The sequence below is a fragment of the Delphinus delphis genome, chromosome 4 (assembly GCF_949987515.2).
Source record: "Delphinus delphis chromosome 4, mDelDel1.2, whole genome shotgun sequence".
Lineage (NCBI taxonomy): Eukaryota > Metazoa > Chordata > Mammalia > Artiodactyla > Delphinidae > Delphinus > Delphinus delphis.
Genome location: NC_082686.1, coordinates 98389076 through 98410119, shown reverse-complemented (window position 1 = coordinate 98410119; position 21044 = coordinate 98389076). Strand labels below are relative to the sequence as shown.

At 38.1% G+C, this 21044-nt stretch overlaps 1 protein-coding gene across 1 annotated transcript in view; it reads right to left on the bottom strand.

Moving 5' to 3' along the window:
* WDR49 (WD repeat domain 49) overlaps positions 1 to 21044 on the bottom strand; it is a 133788-nt gene that overhangs the window by 25747 nt on the left and 86997 nt on the right. The window contains 6 exon segments of the mRNA XM_060010159.1: positions 2566 to 2783; positions 7573 to 7760; positions 9698 to 9856; positions 11496 to 11603; positions 13527 to 13636; positions 19635 to 19646. Of these exon segments, the coding sequence (XP_059866142.1) occupies positions 2566 to 2783; positions 7573 to 7760; positions 9698 to 9856; positions 11496 to 11603; positions 13527 to 13636; positions 19635 to 19646 (795 nt within the window).

Sequence of the window (21044 nt, the reverse complement as noted above, 5' to 3'; positions counted from 1 at the left end):
AGAATAATATTTTCTTAGGGAAAAAGTGATCTGTAATCTCTTCAGTACTGGATGGAGGCCACAAGGGACATTCTACATCTGACAATTGTATTTCATTTATAGGTTTTCTCCATAGGATTCATGGACATGTTTCTGGGATAAGTGAGGGCTGTACCTGCCAAGTCAATTCTGAGGATACGTTTTTAACCTTTTCCTTTCAAATAGTTCAAAAATTCCAAAATGATATTATTCCCTTCTATCTCATTATTACAGTCTTAAAATTTATTTCAATTCACTCATTTGAATTAAAGGCAGAAATTTTAAATATCACAGGTATTTTGGGATGTGTTGTCACTTGAAAAGATGTGGTATAAACAGAGATAACTTTGCTTTTTACTGCCGGAAACATCTCCCAAGGCCCACAGAAATGTATAACGAAGGTGAGATGATCACTCTGCTGTAGTCTTATTTCCTCTGGCAGAATGCAAAGCTCTAGTTTTAAGAGAAATCTGTGAAGTTAGGAACCTATACATCAGCACTAATTTTCAGAAGACAAGTAAAGTGTCATGGAACAATAGGAAATGAAATAAGATGGATAGAAGTCAGGAAAGAAGTCAACAGTTTAAAGTGCCAATTTTTAAATCTAAGGAAAGGCTAATTTAAAAAAAAAGAATAACTGAGATTGTCATAAGTAATGGGAAATTAATATCTTGGCTGAAATACTCAAACAGGAATCTGTGACACTTGCATTCACTCTTCTAGGAGTGTCACAGGAAGAGAAACAATGATCAATCTGTGTTACCCTGGGGTAACTTTATCTCCTGATCTGTACAATTGAGTTGGGTGACTGGGTGGGGGCATTTTATCGTACACCAAGTCTTTCCATTCTCAGCCCTCTATTCTCGTACAGGGTCGGTCATGCTGTATTTCTAAACTGAAAGATTCTTCTGCCTGAAAGTAAAATGCCACTTGACATTTCAGCAAGCCATAATTCAAGGAAATGGAGGAACAAGTACCAAAAGGTAATTTAGTGTAACAGGATGTTTAAAGGGGAATTTTTTTTTCTCTCCTACCTCGTCATCAGAGGTCCAAAAAATCTGAAAGCAAAGTAATTAATTAATTAAGAGGTAAAAAGTATTCCCACATTCCAAAGTGAGGTGCTAGATCGATTCCTTGCGCAGGCCCACTTTGTCAAGGAGGGAGCATCTTGTGATGCTCAGGCCAACCACCACTCTAGGATAGAAACAGACTAAGGATGCAGCAATCCTAAGAGAGGACTGCACTGGAGAGAGTCGTAGGTGTGCACTGAGAACCACTCCCACGGGAGAGGAGGAATGCTTCCCCCTCAGTTCTAGCTCCTGTTCACATAAACCAGGCAAAGAGTTTAACACATGCCCCCTGGGGTAACCATTAGAGGGACACAGTGAACCAGTGACTCATTAATATCTGAAAAAGTCTACTGTGGTTGAAAGTACCCCAGTGAGAGGAGGAGAAGGGGTAGCTGTGGAGCAGTTGGTGTGGCAAGGACATGTGAGCTTCCTGTTGGTCAAGCAGAAGTTAACCCAAGAGAAGCTGTACAAGAGGCAAGGCTGCCAGTGTGAGGGGACTGGAACAGAAAAACCCCAAATGGTGGGTTTGAGCCCCAAGAGTTTAGCCAAAGAGTGCATTAATTTAGAAAGGTGCAAAGCAGAGGTCTCTGCCTGGTGTCATCAGAGAACCCTCAACTGTACTCCCTTAATGTAAACTATGGACTTTAGTTAACAATAAAATATCAATATTGGTTCATCAATCATAACAAATGTACCACACTAATATGTTTGACACTGTGTGGGATGGGCGTGGGGTATGTAGGAATTCTCTGTGCTTTCTATGCAATTTTTCTGTAGACCTTAAAAAAAGTAATATAGGCACATGGTAATAAAAATGCCAATTGTATCAAAGAAAATACAATGAACAAAATTGTTTTCTCAAAAGATTGTTTAATATGAAAGGTGAAATTATGAGAGCATGAGTTAGCAAGAATATGGGAAACAAAAGAAACAATTAAAACTGCCTGGCATTAGAGTTAGAGGAATGTAAGAATGGGATCCATCAGAGTGGCATGAAAAGAAGAAATGGCTGAACAACAGGAAGGAAAGGCTAGAAGTCATAAAAGGAGAGTGATATCCAATATTCAAAGTCAAGCTCTTTGAACTTCTGACATATATACCTCTGTGTGCCTTACCAAAACCAGGAGTAAAATCTGACATACATTCTAAAATGGACAGGTAACTAGCTAGGTAGATACATACATACACATATACACACATATATTGCCTTTAAAGGAAGGGGTTAATTTCCAAAATTAGGTTGACAATGGAGTAGAAACAAGAGACTGGAAGACACAGAACAGAAGTCAAGCATTCAACAGAGACAAGAAGTAAGAATCAGATATCACCCTGAGAACATATGTTCTCCCGTTGCTACACACACATACCTACCAATAACCTAAATGTTAGCAAAATCTTGAAGTAGTCATTGAACATTCCACAAAGCACAGAAGGAATTTGGGGCCAATTTTACTCCTTACAGGTAAGATGTACTTACTTGTATGTTGACTCTTTGTTTTACTTATCAAGTAGAGAATGTTTTGATGGGTCTAACCATGATTCCTCCTTAGAAAGCAAAGGAATTTCCTTTATGCTTTTCTCTTGAATCTTATCTTCCATTAAATTAGTATTTCTTTTAGGAAGAGAAAAACAGTTCTCAAGTCGCCAATGCTTTGCCTGAAAAAACAGAGATTTACTTTTATAAAATGTATTTTCCTTGAACATTTATATGTGTCTAACATGTGCTAGATTATTAATTGAAGTCCTGGGGACACCAGAAATGAAGATGATATGGTTCCTGAACTCAAGGAGCTTACAGTCTTCTAAGGGAGATGGGACATATACATGTAACTTTAATAAAGTTAGAAAGTGATGTATCGTAAGAAACAAACAGATATTTTCTGAAGAGATAATAATGAACTGCTAAAAAGAAATTAACATTCCCACTTTAAAATCCTGTATAGCAAGATGTATATTAACTAAAAAGAAAAACAAAGCTTTGGTTGAAGAACTGTCTGAATTTTTCATACTACTACTTTCTTTGCATCTTCCCCTCCCAAAATCTCAAAAGCCAGTCCAATTACTGAGTACTTTTTCCTAGAAAAATATATGTGTTACATGATAGTTTTCACAGATCTTGGCTACCGCTCTTAATGTGTATCCATCTAGCGAGAGCTCCCCATTGACAATTTATGTTTTAAATACAGAAGCAATTTCCTTGTCTTCTATTTGTTCACACTGTATCCACAGGAACGCAGCAGGGAACACAGCCTGTGTGAGATGAGGGAACGTTAGGGATCCCCAGCATATCTGACTGGCCTATGAATGATCAACTTTTGTCAGAGGATTTACAAAGTACAATGCCTACAGGGGTCAGGAAGGCAAGTCTTGTATAAGATGATAAATAGCAAATGAAAGTCAGCCTCAGTGTTCATAGGCAAAAGGAAAAGAAAGGTGGCATTACACTGACTTAGAGGGAACCTATTTTCCATAAAGGGGGCCACAGCTACTCTCAGGGAATGACATGTTCTTTTCCAAGAGAAGCAAGAAATTTGGATATTATATGAAACCTCTTAATGTTTAAACATGGGCAACTAAATCAAATTTTAAACACTGGGTGCATAGGCTCGATCAAAGTCACTGGCCATCAAAGCAATCAGCTGAGGAGGGGCGCCAGTACACACTCTGCCCAACACAACAGTGGTCAGTGCTGAGATGGACACTGAAGAAGCACAAGCATCATCTAATTTCTTTTTATACCACAATCATCTGACAGTTTCTTGGGATAAATGTATCTCCACAGATAAACCATCCCTACCCCTATCTCTCCAACTCTAGAAATAGACATAGCACACCACATACTTTTAAAACTCTAACTTGAAAACCAACCTCAGATCAATAGCTATGTTATAAAACTGATTCACAGTTATTAAAAAAAAAACTTCTTTTTTGAAATATACTGAATCACACTGCATTAAATTTTGAATACTTTAATCAGACTGAATGTGATTGGAAAATGAAGCCTTAGTGTATGAAATTAAAATACACGATTGCTTTTCCTTTTGTTTTTATAACTGCTAGAACAGAATTAATTCCACGAAAAGACAAATGCAACATTCAAATGTAGGTCAAAAGTCACTACACTGTACAAATCAAGCTGGTTCAGGAAAAATTGCTCTGATCCGAGCTATATTTAAGAATTGAGTCTCTTCTTATCTCTGTATTTCCGTCTGCCTCCCATATCTTTCTGTTCTTTCTGTGAAAGGGTGTCTCATCTCACACTATGAGAAGGACATTCACTGTTGCTTTTTTCCAGTATCTGCTAATTTTCTCTCTTTCTTCCTCCCCTCCTCTCCATTGCCCTCCCCTCCCACTGCCTCCTGTGGCCCTTGGAACTAACAGCACCCATATCCAAGACAGCTTGACAAAAGTGAGTTCTTAAAAAACATTTAAAGCTCAAGCAGAAGGGACTAGAAAACGCAGCTGTCCCCCGCTTTGCCCGTCTTTACTTTCTAAAACTACCCAGCTCTGGTGGCTCTTTTCCTATCTCGAACAGAAGGGAAAAAAACCAAACTATTTTCAAGCAGGCTTTCTGAGGCTGAGTTCTTTGAAATACAAAAGCAGAGATGTGGATGGACCTAGAGACTGTCATACAGAGTGAAGTAAGTCAGAAAGAGAAAAACAAATATCGTATATTAACGCATATACATGGAACCCAGAAAAATGGTACAGAAGAACAAGTGTGCAGGGCAGAAATAGAGACACAGATGTAGAGAACAAACATATGGACACCAAGGGGGAAAGTGGCAGGGGCGGGGGGCAGTGGTGGGATGAATTGGGAGATTTTGATTGATATATATACACTAATATATATAAAATGGGTAACGAATACGTGACGACCTATATACATGATGAAGTTCATCAATTTCATCAAATAGCTGATTTTACTGTTGATTTTTTTTCTTTCCATCCTCCCCCATCCCCTCCTTCCTTTCTTTCCACTTCTCAAGTTAGTTAAATCAGTTAGAAACCTTCTTTTGAACGTTCATACCATTTTCCTAACCTCTGTTACCATGAGCTGTTCTTTTGCATTTGTATCACAGATTGCTGTTCCCAAATGTACCTTTTGCAATTTCCGTATCAGACTTTAAAAAAAAGTGTTACATCACTGCAATCATTTAATATTTTCACATTTTAGAATTCTGGCATTTCTGTTCATTCAGGAGTACTGTCTTAATTCCAGTAAGAACAAACTCACAGAAGCCCCAACTCTGATGAGATCGCTCCGACCTCATGAAGACTGGATAAGTTCCGTAGAGATGTGTGAGCCAGGCGGCCGCTTACTGGTTCTCTCCGCCTCTGAAGACTGCAGCATTTGTGTGACTGTTGTCTGTGGTGCTCCTGTCCAGATCTTTGGTCAGGTAGAAATATCATTTTCTTATTATTCTAATATTTACTTGACATTTATTATGAGCTAGGCCTGATTTCCATTTGAATCTCATCTGCCATTCAAGTTCATTAGTCATGAAAGAACTGACTTCCATTTCTGGAACTGTAGCTCCAGGCCTCCCTTATTAACCAAGGCAGTTCTATCAAGTGGAGGACACTGGAGACATGAAAAGTTTGGGGCCTCAACGCAGCTCAAAATGTACCAGGATTTCTGAGAAAAATTTCTCCTCCAAAATAAGTGGATCCCTTCAATTTCAAAATTTAGTAGAAACACACTACAATGTGGATAGATTTACTGCATTATTATCAAACAGATGACTATGACAGCCAAGTAATTATCAGGTAATAATCAAATATAGAAAAATTTAGGAAAAAACCAAACTCTTCTGTTCATTGTCTGATTTATTCCTGCCTAAATAACAATTGCTAATGTTTGCTGAGTTTCTCCTGTTGTAAGGTCTCTACATGAATAATTTCATGTAATCTTCACAATTGCCCGTCCCATGAGGGATGAATGCTCATTATTCCCATTTTATAGATGAGGAAACAGAGGCACAGAGAGTTTGAATAAATTGCCTGAGCTCACAGAAGCTAATAAGTGGTAGAGTTTGACGTTTGACTCAAGCTGGCTCATTTCAGAGCTCATGCTTTTAACCCCTTCCTCCCATGAAACTAAGCTGTGATTTATACCTGCTTATAAAAAAATAGAAGAAAGAAAATATTTATTGTCTCACATTTCTTTTCTTTTTTCCATTTATTTTCATGGGAACTCAGCTCCTGTTCCCTTTGTACTTTGGGGGACAAAATATCATCCCGATCTGTTTCAACCAGCACTGTTCAGACATGGTGGTGTGAGCATAGCCCGGAACCTCAGTTTCTATCTGGCCAGTTAACATGGTCCTATTCAGCAGCCTCAGGTGCCACTCTCATGCCCTGAGTACGGCGATTCTCTTCATGCTGGAAGACGAAGTCTGTTGTTGCTCCCTTTGTGAAGTCGGCTTGAGGATATCAACCTGTGCTGACAGAATTCCGTACAGCCCTTTAGGACACGGAGGGTGATGGTAAATCAGAAAATGATGGTAAATTGTGCAGGTAGACCGTTTTGGGCCGGGTAATGCGGAAGTCTCCAAGAGCTGTACAGCCTCTTCTGCTCTGTAAATAAGGCAAGTGCTAGACTCTTCTCAGGAAAAAGAGTGTCTGGGTGGGAACTCAAATCGGTGTGTGGGCAGGTGTGATGAGACAGCGTGGGGCAAAGCTGGCATTCTGAACATGAAAGGAGTTGAAAAGCTGCTTCTGGCAGTTGGAGAAGTTAATGCGATGCTGACATTGCTATATGGCCATGCCACATGGGCTCTGGTGAGATGAGGTGCAAAAAAAAAAAAAGAGTGTCTTCAAGCGGGTGTTGTCTGGAGTATAAGTCCTTTAGATGGTGCTGAAGCAAGAAATAGGGCTGTTCCAGGTATGCGTGCCATATAAACTGTGTCCACCAAACACAATCTGTACTGCAATTTTATTTTAATTAAGAAATATGTGCTAGTAAAACTGTTCATTTTATACCTTTGATAGTTTTCCTTAGTTATTTCGTAAAGTCTTTTTCTCGCATAAAATACAAAAAATACTACTATTTTATAGTATTATTAGAAAATTGAGCAGGTAATCAGTGACACAGAAATCCCAAACTAACTCAGGAGGACAATAATGTTAGATGAAAGGCCAGGACTCTATTTAAATTATGTTTACGGTCTCACTTCAAATAAGGCATATCTTAACTGTTTATTCTCAAACAATGCATGGTATATTACTGACAATACTGCATTCCTAAATTGGGGGATTGACTTGACGATATATGAACAGAGGATTTTCAATATTGAGAAAAATCTGTTTTTCCCCATGAATTATTTAAAAGAAGTCTGATCAATACATATGTTTTCTTTAAAATACTCAGATTGATCGTGTCTTCCTTTATCTAGAAAACAGACAAGACCTGATTCATAGTTATCTGCAACAAAAGGCAGTCAAAAATTATAAAGATAGTGTTAGAATTTTTTCAACGTACCTCTGTATTCCAGATTTTCAACCACCCCTCAAGATCTCCTGCGGCGAGGTATCAATTTGACTTATCAGTAGACACAATAATGGAACCAACAACGTTATGAGCCAAAAATTCAGCCAGAAGGTGCTTCTTAAATGTATCCCAGAATCTGACATACCCAGATCCTCCACAAGACACCAGGTTGGCACCCCCTAATATGTAAGAGAACCCCTAACTAGGAAACTACAAACACAAGAAACAACTTCCTCACTGGTTTGCCCTGTAGAAAGCATATGGATGTTGGAGAGGTGAGTAGCCCCCAAATCAACTTCCAGCACTCTGATTCTCTCAAATATAAACTGGAAAAAACCCTATGATACATTCACTGGTTTTTGTTGAATATTAAATGAGATAGGATATGTAAGATGTTCCATTAAATCTAGTTACCACTCCTTCGTTCATTGTTTTGATATTATTTGGGTTTTTAAATTTTGATAGAAGTAATCTGTTACTTCAAATAAACTTACAAAATACTAATTTCAACATTATAATAATATTTCAATTACGTAAAACACATCTTTCTTAATTACCCGTGGGACACATATACCAAAGAAGTAAAATTCCTCTTGCACAGAGCTGGATGCGTGTATGTAGTTATAGCAGCATAGCTATTGATTCCTCTATGTAGCTGTATGCTTTGAATTCTACTTATGAGCTTGTTTTTTAATCTTTCATCAAGAATTCATTGTAAGTCCTTATGGAACACTTTCTTGGTTCATAGGCCTAGAACTAACCTTTTCATTTTCCATTTTTATAGGCTTGTAGAAGCACTTTACCTAAATTATTCTTCTGTGGCAAAGTTCCTATTATTATTTGATAAATCTGTAGACTTCCAATTTGCTTCACAAATGTGCTGCCTATTAACAATCATATCTGTTTAAGGTAGAAATAATGGTATGTAGCCGCTTCAGTGGAAACAATTTGGGAATACTGATAACAGTAAGAAGAATTAGTGTTGAGAGCAATTTCAGGATAATAGTTCATTTTGTAAGTATAAGTGCGTCCTGGAAAATAGAGAGTTTTAGAATCTGTTTCAAGGTCTATTCTAAATATTTCACAATGGTTCTAAAACTCTATAGGGGTATACCTTTATTGACTTTTAATGCAGAAAAATTATATAAGAAAATCATGCAGATTTTCCATCTGCAAATTGAATATGCGAGAGTGAATGTGGAAAACATGGTTCAGATTTCTTTTTTCAATCATATGACATATATATGTCTAGATTCCTATTGTTGAGGAAAAATATTTCTAAAATTTAAAAATTACTTTTTAGGTGAAAGGTCAAAACTACGCCTTGTTCTCAGGAGCAGATTTTTACTCTGGGAGCACGTAGGCTGCATCAACACCACACTAACACAGCCATTGAAGACAAAGGGGAAATTAAGCAAAGAGTTATTCAATCTATTATAATATCAAATAACTATGGTAAATCATACGTTAGCGTACATCTTAGAAGAAGCTCTAACCAGAACTCCAACTTATTCTGGAAAGGATTCATAGTTGGTAAAGACACCCAAAGCATTACCCACACCAAAAATATTAAGACAAAGAGCAGGCAGCTCTCTTGACCTGGGATCAGCAGTTAGCAACAGCTATTTCAAATGTTGCTATTGCCCCCAGTCTCCAAGTTTGTCACTATTTTCTCATAGCCCACTTTGATAATAAGTGCCAGTGCGGTCATCTCAAGACTCAACCCTTCTACCCATGCAGACCTAAGCTTTGGCTCGTATATTTGGAGCATATTTCTTGCTGTGCCCTCTACCCTACCAAATCTCTACGCCATGGCTACAACACCAATTCTGATCGTTGCCGAGTTTTTCTCACTCTGATCCTGACATACGCAGCACTGTATAAATTGCTTGTGGGGTCTGGTCTAGCTCCTGTTCCTGGACCCATCCTCCTGAATTCTAACCTCGTCTGCCATGGCCTGTGGCTTCCTGTGACCTGGTGCTGACTGTTCGCTAGACGCAGTCAAACTCTACAAGACCTAGATCGGATTAGATTGAACTTTCTTTATTGTTCCCTGCTCCAACACTTCACAATATATCAAAGCAGTCTACAGTCAAAATATAAATATATATTTTACCTGTGGCTGCAATGTTTTTTCTTGCTTCAAGGAAGCAAAGCCTCATAACAGCTTTATTGCACTCAGTGTCTGTCTCAAAGGAACAGGCTCCCAGAGTGGCCTGGTCAGCCATGGGGTGGGTGAAGCAGCTCCTCCCGGCACCAGGAAGCTTTTGAGGCTCTCTATCTGAGATGGAGAGAAGCCAGGTGTCTTAATGAAGAGACATATGCTTTTCAAACAAAACACTTATGAAAAACAATAGGCTCACCCCCATCACAGCCTCCAAAGACTCCAGCAAACCTCATAATGTTTCCAGTCAACATCTATGGAGCCTTGTGCTGTTCACTTCCTCAACCCCAACTACAAGGATTGCTTGATTCCATTTTTATTTCTCATACTCCGTACAAGCTTACTGTGTTTTCCCTTGATGTGAATTAATAGGGACTTCATTTTATAGTCCCTGCTAACACCTTAGAGATCCTGATATGTTCAAGACAAATGTGATTTTAATATCATGGCATTTTCAACTTATTAATCATTAGTATTAAGCTTGCAAATAATTTAATGAACATGAGATACGACTGTGTAATGTATTTCAATGATCATTCTTAAGCAATATTATTTTAGTGAGTTACCCTGGAAAGGATATTCCTAATGGTGCTTCAATGATCTAATGATATCATCTCCAAGCCACACTAATAAAAACTGGGGATATCCATCCCAGAATCTATAAACAGTCTGCACACAGTTATGAAAAACCTATACAGAGGTGTCTTCAAAATTTCAAAGCAAGAAATCTATAGCAATGCCTCTTGTGTCTTTTATACATTTGACATTATCTGCTTTTCTCTCCTATCTGACTGTCTGTTTTTAATCATAGCCACAATTAGGTTCACTATCAGAAAAAGACTGTGCTCTCCTGAGGACTACTGCAGACAAAGACGCAGAATTCCACCCTCTCCATGGAGAATTCAGATGAACCCTCATGATTAGCTCTTTGGACATAAAGCAGGTCAGAGTTTTGTGCCTGCAGCCAAGTAAACTCTAAATCTCTTAAGTTAGTCATCTTCCTCCTAAAAAATTACTCCCTTAGCTTTTCACACACACACACAAAAGCTGTATCTGATGACCAGTCCTTTCATAAGGTCTAACTCAGCCTCTGTGAGTTTATCCAGTTGAGACAACAGAACCTCACTGGGCCCTGAGGAATGACATATTCATTACCCAAATAAATTAGTCTAAGGAAAAACCTTTAGTATCTAAACAAACTAAAATAAAATGTGAAAAGCAATTGTCAAGACATTTTGCTTAAGTATAAAATATTCATCTGCTATGCTAAACTCCCACCAGACACAAGTTACTCCCATCTCATGCTTCTCACAGGTTTCTAAAGCAAGAAATAATTTAAGATTTCCAGGTGGTATAATATTTAATACAAGCTCTAGATTGAGCCTGAGCAGCCTATCAAGTGAACACGAGTTCCCATCTTCCTACCAAGGAGCGCCCAAGGTTCAGCCAAAGGCAATTTGGCGAGGTTTATTGGCAAAAAATAAACTAGATAAAAATGAGAGGCCTGCTCCCTGCTGTCAGTAATTCAGAAACGCTGATATAGCATAAAGAGAAGGAACGGCAGCCACGGAGAATTTGCTAAGCCAAGTAAATCTCAAAGTTCTTTTTAGTCACGTTGACGAGACGACATCACTAATCCCTTGTGTTGATAGCCAATCATCTATAATTTAGGAGCAAGCTGCAGCAGGTCCATGAACAAACAACCAGGCTTACTGTGGCTGAACTCAGCCACATTATTTAAGCTGCAAGCTTAGGCTCACCGATTTGGATTTTAGCAGCCGCTGATAATCAGGGTGAAGGATATAGTGAGCATTTTCTGTGCTACTGTTCCACAGGACAGTTTCTCCATCATAGCTCCCTATATGAGCCAAGACAGAGAACAGAACTTGCCTGAAAGTTAGATAGAAAATATGAGCAACAGCAATTAGAAGAAATCATTATCGAAATAACTTACACGGAATCTGGCGCTTCGTAAGTTCTCACTGTGTATTTGGAGACATGAACGAATAGTAATTACTAGTGTTTTTATTAAACTTTAGAACTTAGAAACTTCATGAAATATCTGTTCAGTAAGTGTGACAGAAATTATTGTTATATCTTTTTCATTTTATAGTAATAAAGCATTCAGAATAAAAGCTTTGTAACTAAACAGCTTGAGTCTGAGTCCCGGTTCTACCACCTACTAGCTGTGTAACCTTGGGCAAGTTATTTAACTTTACTTGATGCCACAAGTTCCTCACCTATAAACCTTGGTTAATAATTTTATTTTTTTCATAGGGCTGCTGTGAAGAATGAAAAGCACTTAGTGCCTAGCATATTACAAATACTGAAAAAGTGTTAATAATTTTTGTCATATTTGTTTATTATTGGGGGCAAACAAATTAAGTCCTTCTTGGTTTCTGTTTCCTACAGTCTTCGTGTGTGTATGTGTGTGTGTGTGTGCATGTGCGTGTGTGTGTGTGTGTGTGTTCTTTTTTTTTAATTGAAGTATAGTTGATGTGTGTGTGTTCTTTCAGTTCCTTCTCTTTTATGTCCTTTATTGAATGCTGCTTTCTCCAATATTAAAAGTTTCCCTACACAAAGTCCTTCCCTACTGCTCATTACAGAAAACATAGAAAAGCCCAAATAGCGAGGCTAAGTCTGACCAAGCCTGTCTCGGGAGGAGCAGTGCAAGCCCAGACCACTGCTCTCAGCAGCCCAGTGAGGAAAGCTCCCTAGTGAGCAGAACGCCAACATCAAGTGGAGAGCAGAAGACAAGAGCTGAGTGGGCTGTACTGATGGTGTCTTTCTTGGGATTTGGAGAGAGAAGAGAGTAATACATGCTGAACTCTGTAAACTGCCCGAGGATGATGGGTTTCCACGGATTACCTGTCCATGGGAGTAGACTTCCAGCAGCTACATAGCAAATTCAACTGCAGAGTTGGCCCCCCAGAAGATAATCAGGCAAGTTCTGAAAACAATGAAACTGTAAATGTAGTTAGAGCAGGAAACCTTGTATTGTAACACTTCATAGATATCCAAGCTCTTTTCCTGTAATTTTTCATTCCTCTTAATTGATGACATTTCTGGTTCTATAAAACAAAATTAGTCTGTCAAAATACAGACTTGATAATTTCATGGTGCAATCTGTCTCTATAAATTTATTTCTTTGGCTGGAAATGATTCAGCAATTTCTGATCCTCTTTAATATATCATGTCAAAGTATGCCTGTAGATCCTTTCAAGAGCTTGGATTTATAGACGTTTCATGAGACCAGTCTTTAACCAATGTTATTTAGACTAAACTGTGCCACAGGGTTAATGTGTTCCCATTATAAAATATCTGAGTACCACGGAAGTGTGATTTGTACCCAACAGCCCTAATGCTGCTCCTCAAAAAAGGACAATGAAAATAAAACTTGTATTTACTGATGAGCTTATTGTGAGCACTGGGTTAAATCCTTACACAGATTATCTTGTGCAATCTTCACTATAAACCAAGATACTGATATATTATTATTAATCAGAAAAACTTATAATTTAGAGTTTAAATAACTTTCTCCATATGAGGTAGTGGCAAGTGGTGGAACCGTTATCTGAAGCCAGGTAGCCAAGCTCAGGAGCTGACGGTCATAACCATTATCACCCAGCCCTAGAAATAAGGACCAAGAGTATCTCTAAGGTCAAGGACTGCTTCTTTAAGAAATCTTTTCATTTTGCAGTTGAGAAAAGGCTTTTTCAAAGTGAGTGAGGCAAAAAAATACAATTTTCACAACTGATGGTCACGTGAAGGTTCAAGTAACCTGTAACAAGAATTTGTGGAGGTAAAAATGCAGTGCGTACGATATCATTACGGTGTTGTACTCCTCCCTTCCATTCTTCAGGCTGGATGAAAAACTGATTGAAGTTTTTACTTAGAGTAAAACAGAGTAATAGCCCTAGTAAAAAAGGATATAGCACTTCGCTGTGGATATAAAAGTGATATAGATATTGAGTAGCCATCATGCACTTGGATGGTGTGATTTGAGAGGTCTAAAAGATGCTGCTGCCCAAAATTTTATCCCTACTTGTCATCCATAAGGCTGAATCCCCACACTGAACTTGCTTTTGGATTCTCTCCTGAATTCTCTGGCAAATTATAAATATTTAATATCAGAAGGTTAATCTTCCTTTCATAATCATTAAACCAACCATGCATGCATCTATCAGATTAATTATCCACAACCAAGACCCTAAAACAAAATTTCTCCAACATGGAACCACCAAAAGGGTTTTGACAGTAACAATAAAAAAGGGTAGAGTCTGTGGGTCCTTTTTCATACAGCATCTTGAGGAACTATATTTGTGGAACACTTGAAAATGCCACTTCAAAGAAATGGGATGGAGGACAGATATGTTTTCAACAGAAACAGTAGTTTTGAAAAGGTCAGTATTCTGGGGCACTTCTGGTGAATTTGAGGACAGACCAGAAAAGACAGAGAATGAAATGTCTTGTGCCTGGTAGAGAAGGGAGGAGCCTAAAGTTAAATTGGGGGGGCATCAAAATATGGGGCCACCGTGTTTCCTCTTGATTCCAACTCTGGCTCCCAGCCTCTGGTAAGCCTCTCCCTCCTTCTAGAGCCACACACATTTCAAAGGAGCATTTGTAACCCCAGGCTTGGTGTCTCCACCCACGTTGTCTCTTCACCTTTCTGAAATCTTGCTTTCTATTCCGCCCACGCTAAAGGTCTCCCAACTGCCCTGCCAGTGTATCTAACTCCTCACCCTCTGATGGATGTGAGTTTGTTCCTGGAACTCTTCTGTTTCCAAACACCCTGCTCCTCTTCCTGCCTCCCCAACCTTTCATTCCTTGTACTCTACTTCATCTCCCTTTTCTCTATTTCTCTTGTTAATATGGACATTACTCACTGTCATTCCTCCACTCTCCTCTCACTGCTCAAAAGGGCTTGTTCAGAGATTTTGTACACCATCGTAATTTCCAATCTCACTTCTGTACAAATGGCTCTTAAATTTATCTACATTTAGAACTTTTTCCAGTGTTGAGTCACTCCCACTTGACACCTGACAGTTCCATTATAGTTTCCATCATCAACACATCAAAAATCCAAATGTTTCATCTTCGCTCCACAGGATGACTCCCTAAATTCCCAAAATTGGTTAATAGACCAGAATTCCAACTTCCTGCATGCCTTTCTCTTCTCTAGTCAAATAAAATACTCAGATTCTTCCTCTGTGATATGTTACATATTCATTCCTTCCTTTTTATTTTAAATAACCAATGACAGCTTCCTAGCTCAGCACTCACTAGCTCATGATGGAAAATTTTTAATAGCCTCTTAACCCATTTCACTGTTTCTAGGCTACACATCTCTGGTACATTCTTCATCCTGCAACCAGATTAATCATTCCATTCAGGAGCTCTTAATATACATTCATTCTACAAGCATTTCTTTTCTCCTTGGAAGTCCCTGTTCATGGTGCTGCAGGGGACAGAGCCATAAATATAAAGTGATTAAAATGCAAACTGAAATGTGCTAAGTGCCAAGGAAGTACTGACCAACTGCCATGGAAATCCAGGTGTAGCAATCACAGAAGGCTGAGTGAAGGGGTTATTTTTGAGCTGGACCATAATGGATGGGTAAGATTTGGAAGAGGAAGTCGCTCTAGGCAGAGTGGGGAAACAGCATGATCAAAAGGTAAGGCTAAGGCCCTGTTAAAAACCATTTCTTAGTTTTTTCCATTTCCTACATGACAAAATTCAAATGTCTGGGGGCCTGTTATTCAAGATCTAATAATATTTGGATCCAATCAACTTTTTTAGAGTTTTTCCCTTTATCCTTCTATCCTTGGTTTTCAAAGTAAAATGTGAATGTCCAGCTATTTGAGAGGGCTACTAGAAGCCACAGGGTAAATATGGCATGCCTTCCTAAGTGTTCATTTTACTCAAAGGGTTTTAGGGAAAATATTTTTATATTAAAAATAAAGCTACATCCCACTACTGGGCATATACCCTGAGAAAATCAAAATTCAAAAAGAGTCATGTACCAAAATGTTCATTGCAGCTCTATTTACAATAGCCCGGAGATGGAAACAACCTAAGTGCCCATCATCGGATGAATGGATAAAGAAGATGTGGCACATATATACAATGGAATATTACTCAGCCATAAAAAGAAACGAAATTGAGCTATTTGTAATGAGGTGGATAGACCTAGAGTCTGTCATACAGAGTGAAGTAAGTCAGAAAGAGAGAGACAAATACCGTATGCCAACACATATATATATGGAATTTAAGAAAAAAAATGTCATGAAGAACCTAGGGGTAAGACAGGAATAAAGACACAGACCTACTGGAGAACGGACTTGAGGATATGGGGAGGGGGAAGGGTGAGCTGTGACAGGGCGAGAGAGAGTCATGGACATATATACACTAACAAACGTAAGGTAGATAGCTAGTGGGAAGCAGCTGCATGGCACAGGGATATCAGCTCGGTGCTTTGTGACCGCCTGGAGGGGTGGGATAGGGAGGGTGGGAGGGAGGGAGACGCAAGAGGGAAGAGATACGGGAACATATGTATATGTATAACTGATTCACTTTGTTATAAAGCAGAAACTAATACACCATTGTAAAGCAATTATACTCCAATAAAGATGTTAAAAAAATTTAAAAATAAAAAAAAATAAAGATACATGAATTCATGAAATAGAATGTAAAATTCACCTGGATTTTATAGATAGAATGCAAGTTTTCAAATAACTTTCTTGCTTGTAGGAGCTGTTTTGAGCTGTTAGGAATATTCAGAGGCTGTTTCTGAAGCACATCTCAGGTTCAAGCCAAGCAATACTCTTACTGCTCTCTAAGTATGCTTTGCATTTCTAGCTGCCTTTTTTTTTTAATTTATTTATTATTTATTTATTTATTTTATTTATTTTTGTCTGCGTCAGGTCTTAGTTGTGGCACGCAGGATCTTCGTTGAGGCATGGGGATCTTTCGCTGTGGCGCACCAGCTCTTCGCTGTGGTGCGCGGACTTCTCTCTAGCTGTGGTGTGTGGGTTTTCTCTAGTTGTGGTGCACAGGCTCCAGGGCACGTGGGCTCTGTAGTTGTGGCATGCGGGTTCCAGAGCTTGTGGGCTCTGTAGTTTGTGGCACGGCGGGCTCTCTAGTTGAGGTGCGTGAGCTCAGTAGTTGTGGCGTGCAGGCTTGGTTGACCCGCAGCATGTGGGATCTTAGTTCCCTGATCAGGGATAACCCGCGTCCCCTGCATTGTAAGACGGATGCTTTACCACTGGACCACCAGGGAAGTCCCCTAGCTGCTTTGTTTTTATTCATGATGGGTTCTTCGATTCCTCCATAGATTTCCTTTCACACACAGACCCACATCTACCTGTCTACACACCCATTTGTTAAGTCTATCTTGTTCTGTAGTCTTTCTTAATAACTAGTGCTGAAAGAAATATTTCCCTCTTCTGACCTCTTACATCATTTGCAGTTTACTTACAACATTTAATTAATATTATATAGTCTCTGCTCCTCTGCTAGATTGTAAGCTCTCAGAAACCAGGGATCATGTCTTATTTTACAACCCTCAGTGGCAATCATAGTGACCTACACATATTAAGTATTCAATAAATATTTGTCAAATGAAGGAAGGAAAAATTCTCTGCTCAGATGTTACCTCCTTGGGTAAGCCTTCCCTGACCACCCAAGCTAAAGACTCTTCCTTGAGTTTCTCATTCTTCATCTATATCATTTTTCTTTATTACATTATCATTATGTGATATTGGGGTCTTTATCTATTTGTCTGTTTCTTTTCTGTCTCTCCTACCATAAGTAGGCTCTAGGAGAGCAAAGACTTTGTTTCTTCCCCTCAGCATCAGTAGTGCCTAGAATAGTACCTAGAAAATAATAGGCATTTCATAAAAACTTGCTGAATCAATATATGAATTATTTTATTTTTAAATCAATAATTTAATGTTACCTTAGTATTAATATAAGGCTTAGCAAGAAAAGATAATATAAATAAGGTAATTTGCAGTTCTGAAATTGTCATTAATCTCATAATAGCTTTATATGCATATATTTTTAATTTTCTCTCTACCTGTTGGTAAGTTTGGTTGAAGAGGTTACCTTTTGGGAATGGAGAATGTGAGGGTGGGAGTGAGAGAGAAGTGATCAGTCCATATCTCTTCTATTATCTCTCAGACAAAATACAATGTCAGATGTCTTCTTTGCCAAGCTATCCATATTAACTAGGTATATTTAGGGAGTACCACCCAAAGGCACAAAATCCCTTTCATAAGATGGTATAAAAAGCCCTTCTGATATTTGACCTTGTGTGTCAAAATGGTGAGAAACTAATTAGCTGCCACCTTTCCCTTGAAACCTAACCTGAAACTTTCATTTGAAATGAGTTATCCTTAAAATACCTTCAGAATCCACACTGTATTTCTTACTTTGTACATTTCCAAGATAAATATTTTTTTTAAGTTTGTACTTTTGCCAAAAGTAAAACTGAAGTGCAGAATGAGCCCATTTTTAGGCCATTTGAGGAGTCTGAGAGATTTGTTCTTTCTGACATTGAAGGAGTTTACTAACTCCATTCCACACCTCACATTTGAAATCCTGGGAGTACTGCTACCGAGTCTTTGTGTCTTCTTGTGATGCCAACCTTATCTCTAATTCAGAATTTAGATATGATGACCAACTCTGTGAAAGCAAAATTAGTTTACCTGTCCAGGACAAAATTTTTTTTAATGTTTTAAAAAACAATCTCTTTTAGGATGAATGAGATAGGAAAATAACTTTTACCAAAACTTATCATGTAGAAATTGTCATGGTGAGAACAAAAGAACACAGTCAACTATTTGTTCCCTTGGAGATTAATTGTTCATGTTTTGTTAGTCCAATGATCACAAGAACGTATCTGTGTTCAATCCATTGCTTTTTAGGCCAAAAGGATTATCTCAAAGATAGAGAATGAGGTCAAAATAAATCAGTTCATTTTTATTCTTTTTCCTAAAATTTGCAGAGTCCAATTTTGGATACTGAAATTGTCACAAAATTAGTTTTGAGGGTTACTTGTGAATTTCAAACATACTCGCCCCGTCCTAGCCTCCAACAATATTATTCAGAATAAGTCACAACTTTGGAAATTTTCATTCTGATTTTTATCCTAATAATAGAAACTGACTGAGTCATATATAAGATTATGTATAGTTCCCTAGCAAGGCAATTATTAAGAATTTAATATCTTGTGATACATAAGTTTTATTGTTGAGGAACTTCAAATCCCTAATCTCATTTCCCTTAAAAATACTTTTAGAAATAAAATTATATCAACAGCTATTTACTGACCATTTACTTTTTAAAGGACGCTACTATCAATCATATTTTCAGAATTATTTCTAGAATGTGATGCCCTTGAAGGAAGGAATCCTGCTTCTTCACTTTCAGTCCATCATTGTTCCTAACTCCATGTTTTCCATCTAGGTGCAGTTTAAAGATATTTGTGGAAAGGAAAGGGGAAAAATCATGGTAAGCTAAAATTCTAAGGTATTGTTAAGTTGATAAATGTGTGGGTTTTTATGTGTTTCTTCAAGTGCACAAAACTGATTCATTAGCTTTGACATGACCAACCTACTCATTCATATTATTTATTTAAAAGTATATAATTGATCTCCCAAGATTTAATGACTCCGTCTGTAACTCAGGAATGGTGGAAAGAGCATGGACCTTGGCATAGAATTCTAACTCGGCTGCCTGCTAGCCTTGGCCAGGCTACCCAACCTCTTCAAGCCTTGCCTCCCTCTTTGTGAAAGAGAATTGGTAATACTTAGCTTTCTGGCTTACTGTAATGAGAGAATAGATTTGAATAGCTAGTCTGCTTTCCTCTAATTCAGAGTGTAATTACTGGGTAATCAATCTCTCTAATCCTCAGATTCCCTGTCTATTCAATAAACATTAATTAAGCCATTCAACAAATATCATTGAGCATCTAATGAGCCCCAGAAACTATATATATATAGCATATGTGTATATATATATATATGCTTATTAAATGCTCAGTATATATATTCTTAGGTTAAATAAAGTACAGGAAACTAAATAACACAGAGACAAAAGGGGGCATATTTCCACCCTGGGCGTAAAGAGAAAGGTTCTGATGGAGAATATACATGAATGAGACTTGAAATAGGAATAAACATTAGCCACATGAAGAATATTGGAGAGAGTTCTAGGTAAGGGGAGAGAATAAAAGCATGGGGTTGAGAAACAGTACGGTTTGTATGGAAAGAGTCTGACAGCAGGTTGTTATTTAAGTTTGGAATGTACACAAGAATGGGTGAGTATGAAGCTCAGAAAAGTCCAGGCCAGAGGGCGTTTCGTGGGTTTTCTTGTAGACACTTTAAAAAGCTTTAAACAGGGACGTGACATAGACAGATCGCATTGTAGAAAGAAATCACTGTAGAATTCATTAAAATGAGCAAGTCTACTTAAGAGGTAAAAGGGAAGCATTACTAGAGGAAAGGACAAATAAGAAGGCTGTGACATTCATGTATGTAGAAATGATGCTCTGAATTATACAGTTTAGTAGTAATAGGAACAGATTTGAAAAAATATTTAGAATATAAAATAGATAAGGCTTAGAGACTACTTGGTTGTGAAGTTGAGTGAGAAGGGAAAACCAAGGTGGATGAACAGGGTGTCTAGCAATTAACTGAAGTTCCGAATCTAAGAGAAGAAGCAGATTTGGGGAAAGGGAATGAATAATACATTCACTTTAGAATATGTAGAATTGGGGATTGCAGTCAGACGCATCCAGGAAGCAAACGGATAAGTGAGCTTGGAGAGAGAAGAGCTGAAGATAGAGATTTGAGATATCTATAAAATATTGCCTACCTTCCGAGAGGAAGCTAAGGATTAAGTTAGATAGTGTACGTAAAGTGGGTAATGCTACAAAGCACTATGAATAAAATCAATTGGATGGCACATTTATGCACCTAACTCAATAAATGTAATTTCTATTCCATCTTGGGCAGAATTATCAGATCAATTTCTTTATTTAAATAGAGCCTAAAGTTAAAGTTACAGTATAACTTAACAGCCTCCTCTGGGTTTTAAAGAAAGCTTAATAAGCTGACGGTCAATCTCCCAGTTATTTCTTCTCAAATCACTAAACTATTACGGAGTTGGCTTAATGGACCATCCTCCCCAAGCCAGAACCAAAAAACCGACCTGTTCTCTTGCCTCTTTTGCTAAATGCCTCTTGGTTAAAAAAAGACCCTGCAAAGATCCTGCAAAATCCATCCTAACGTAAGAC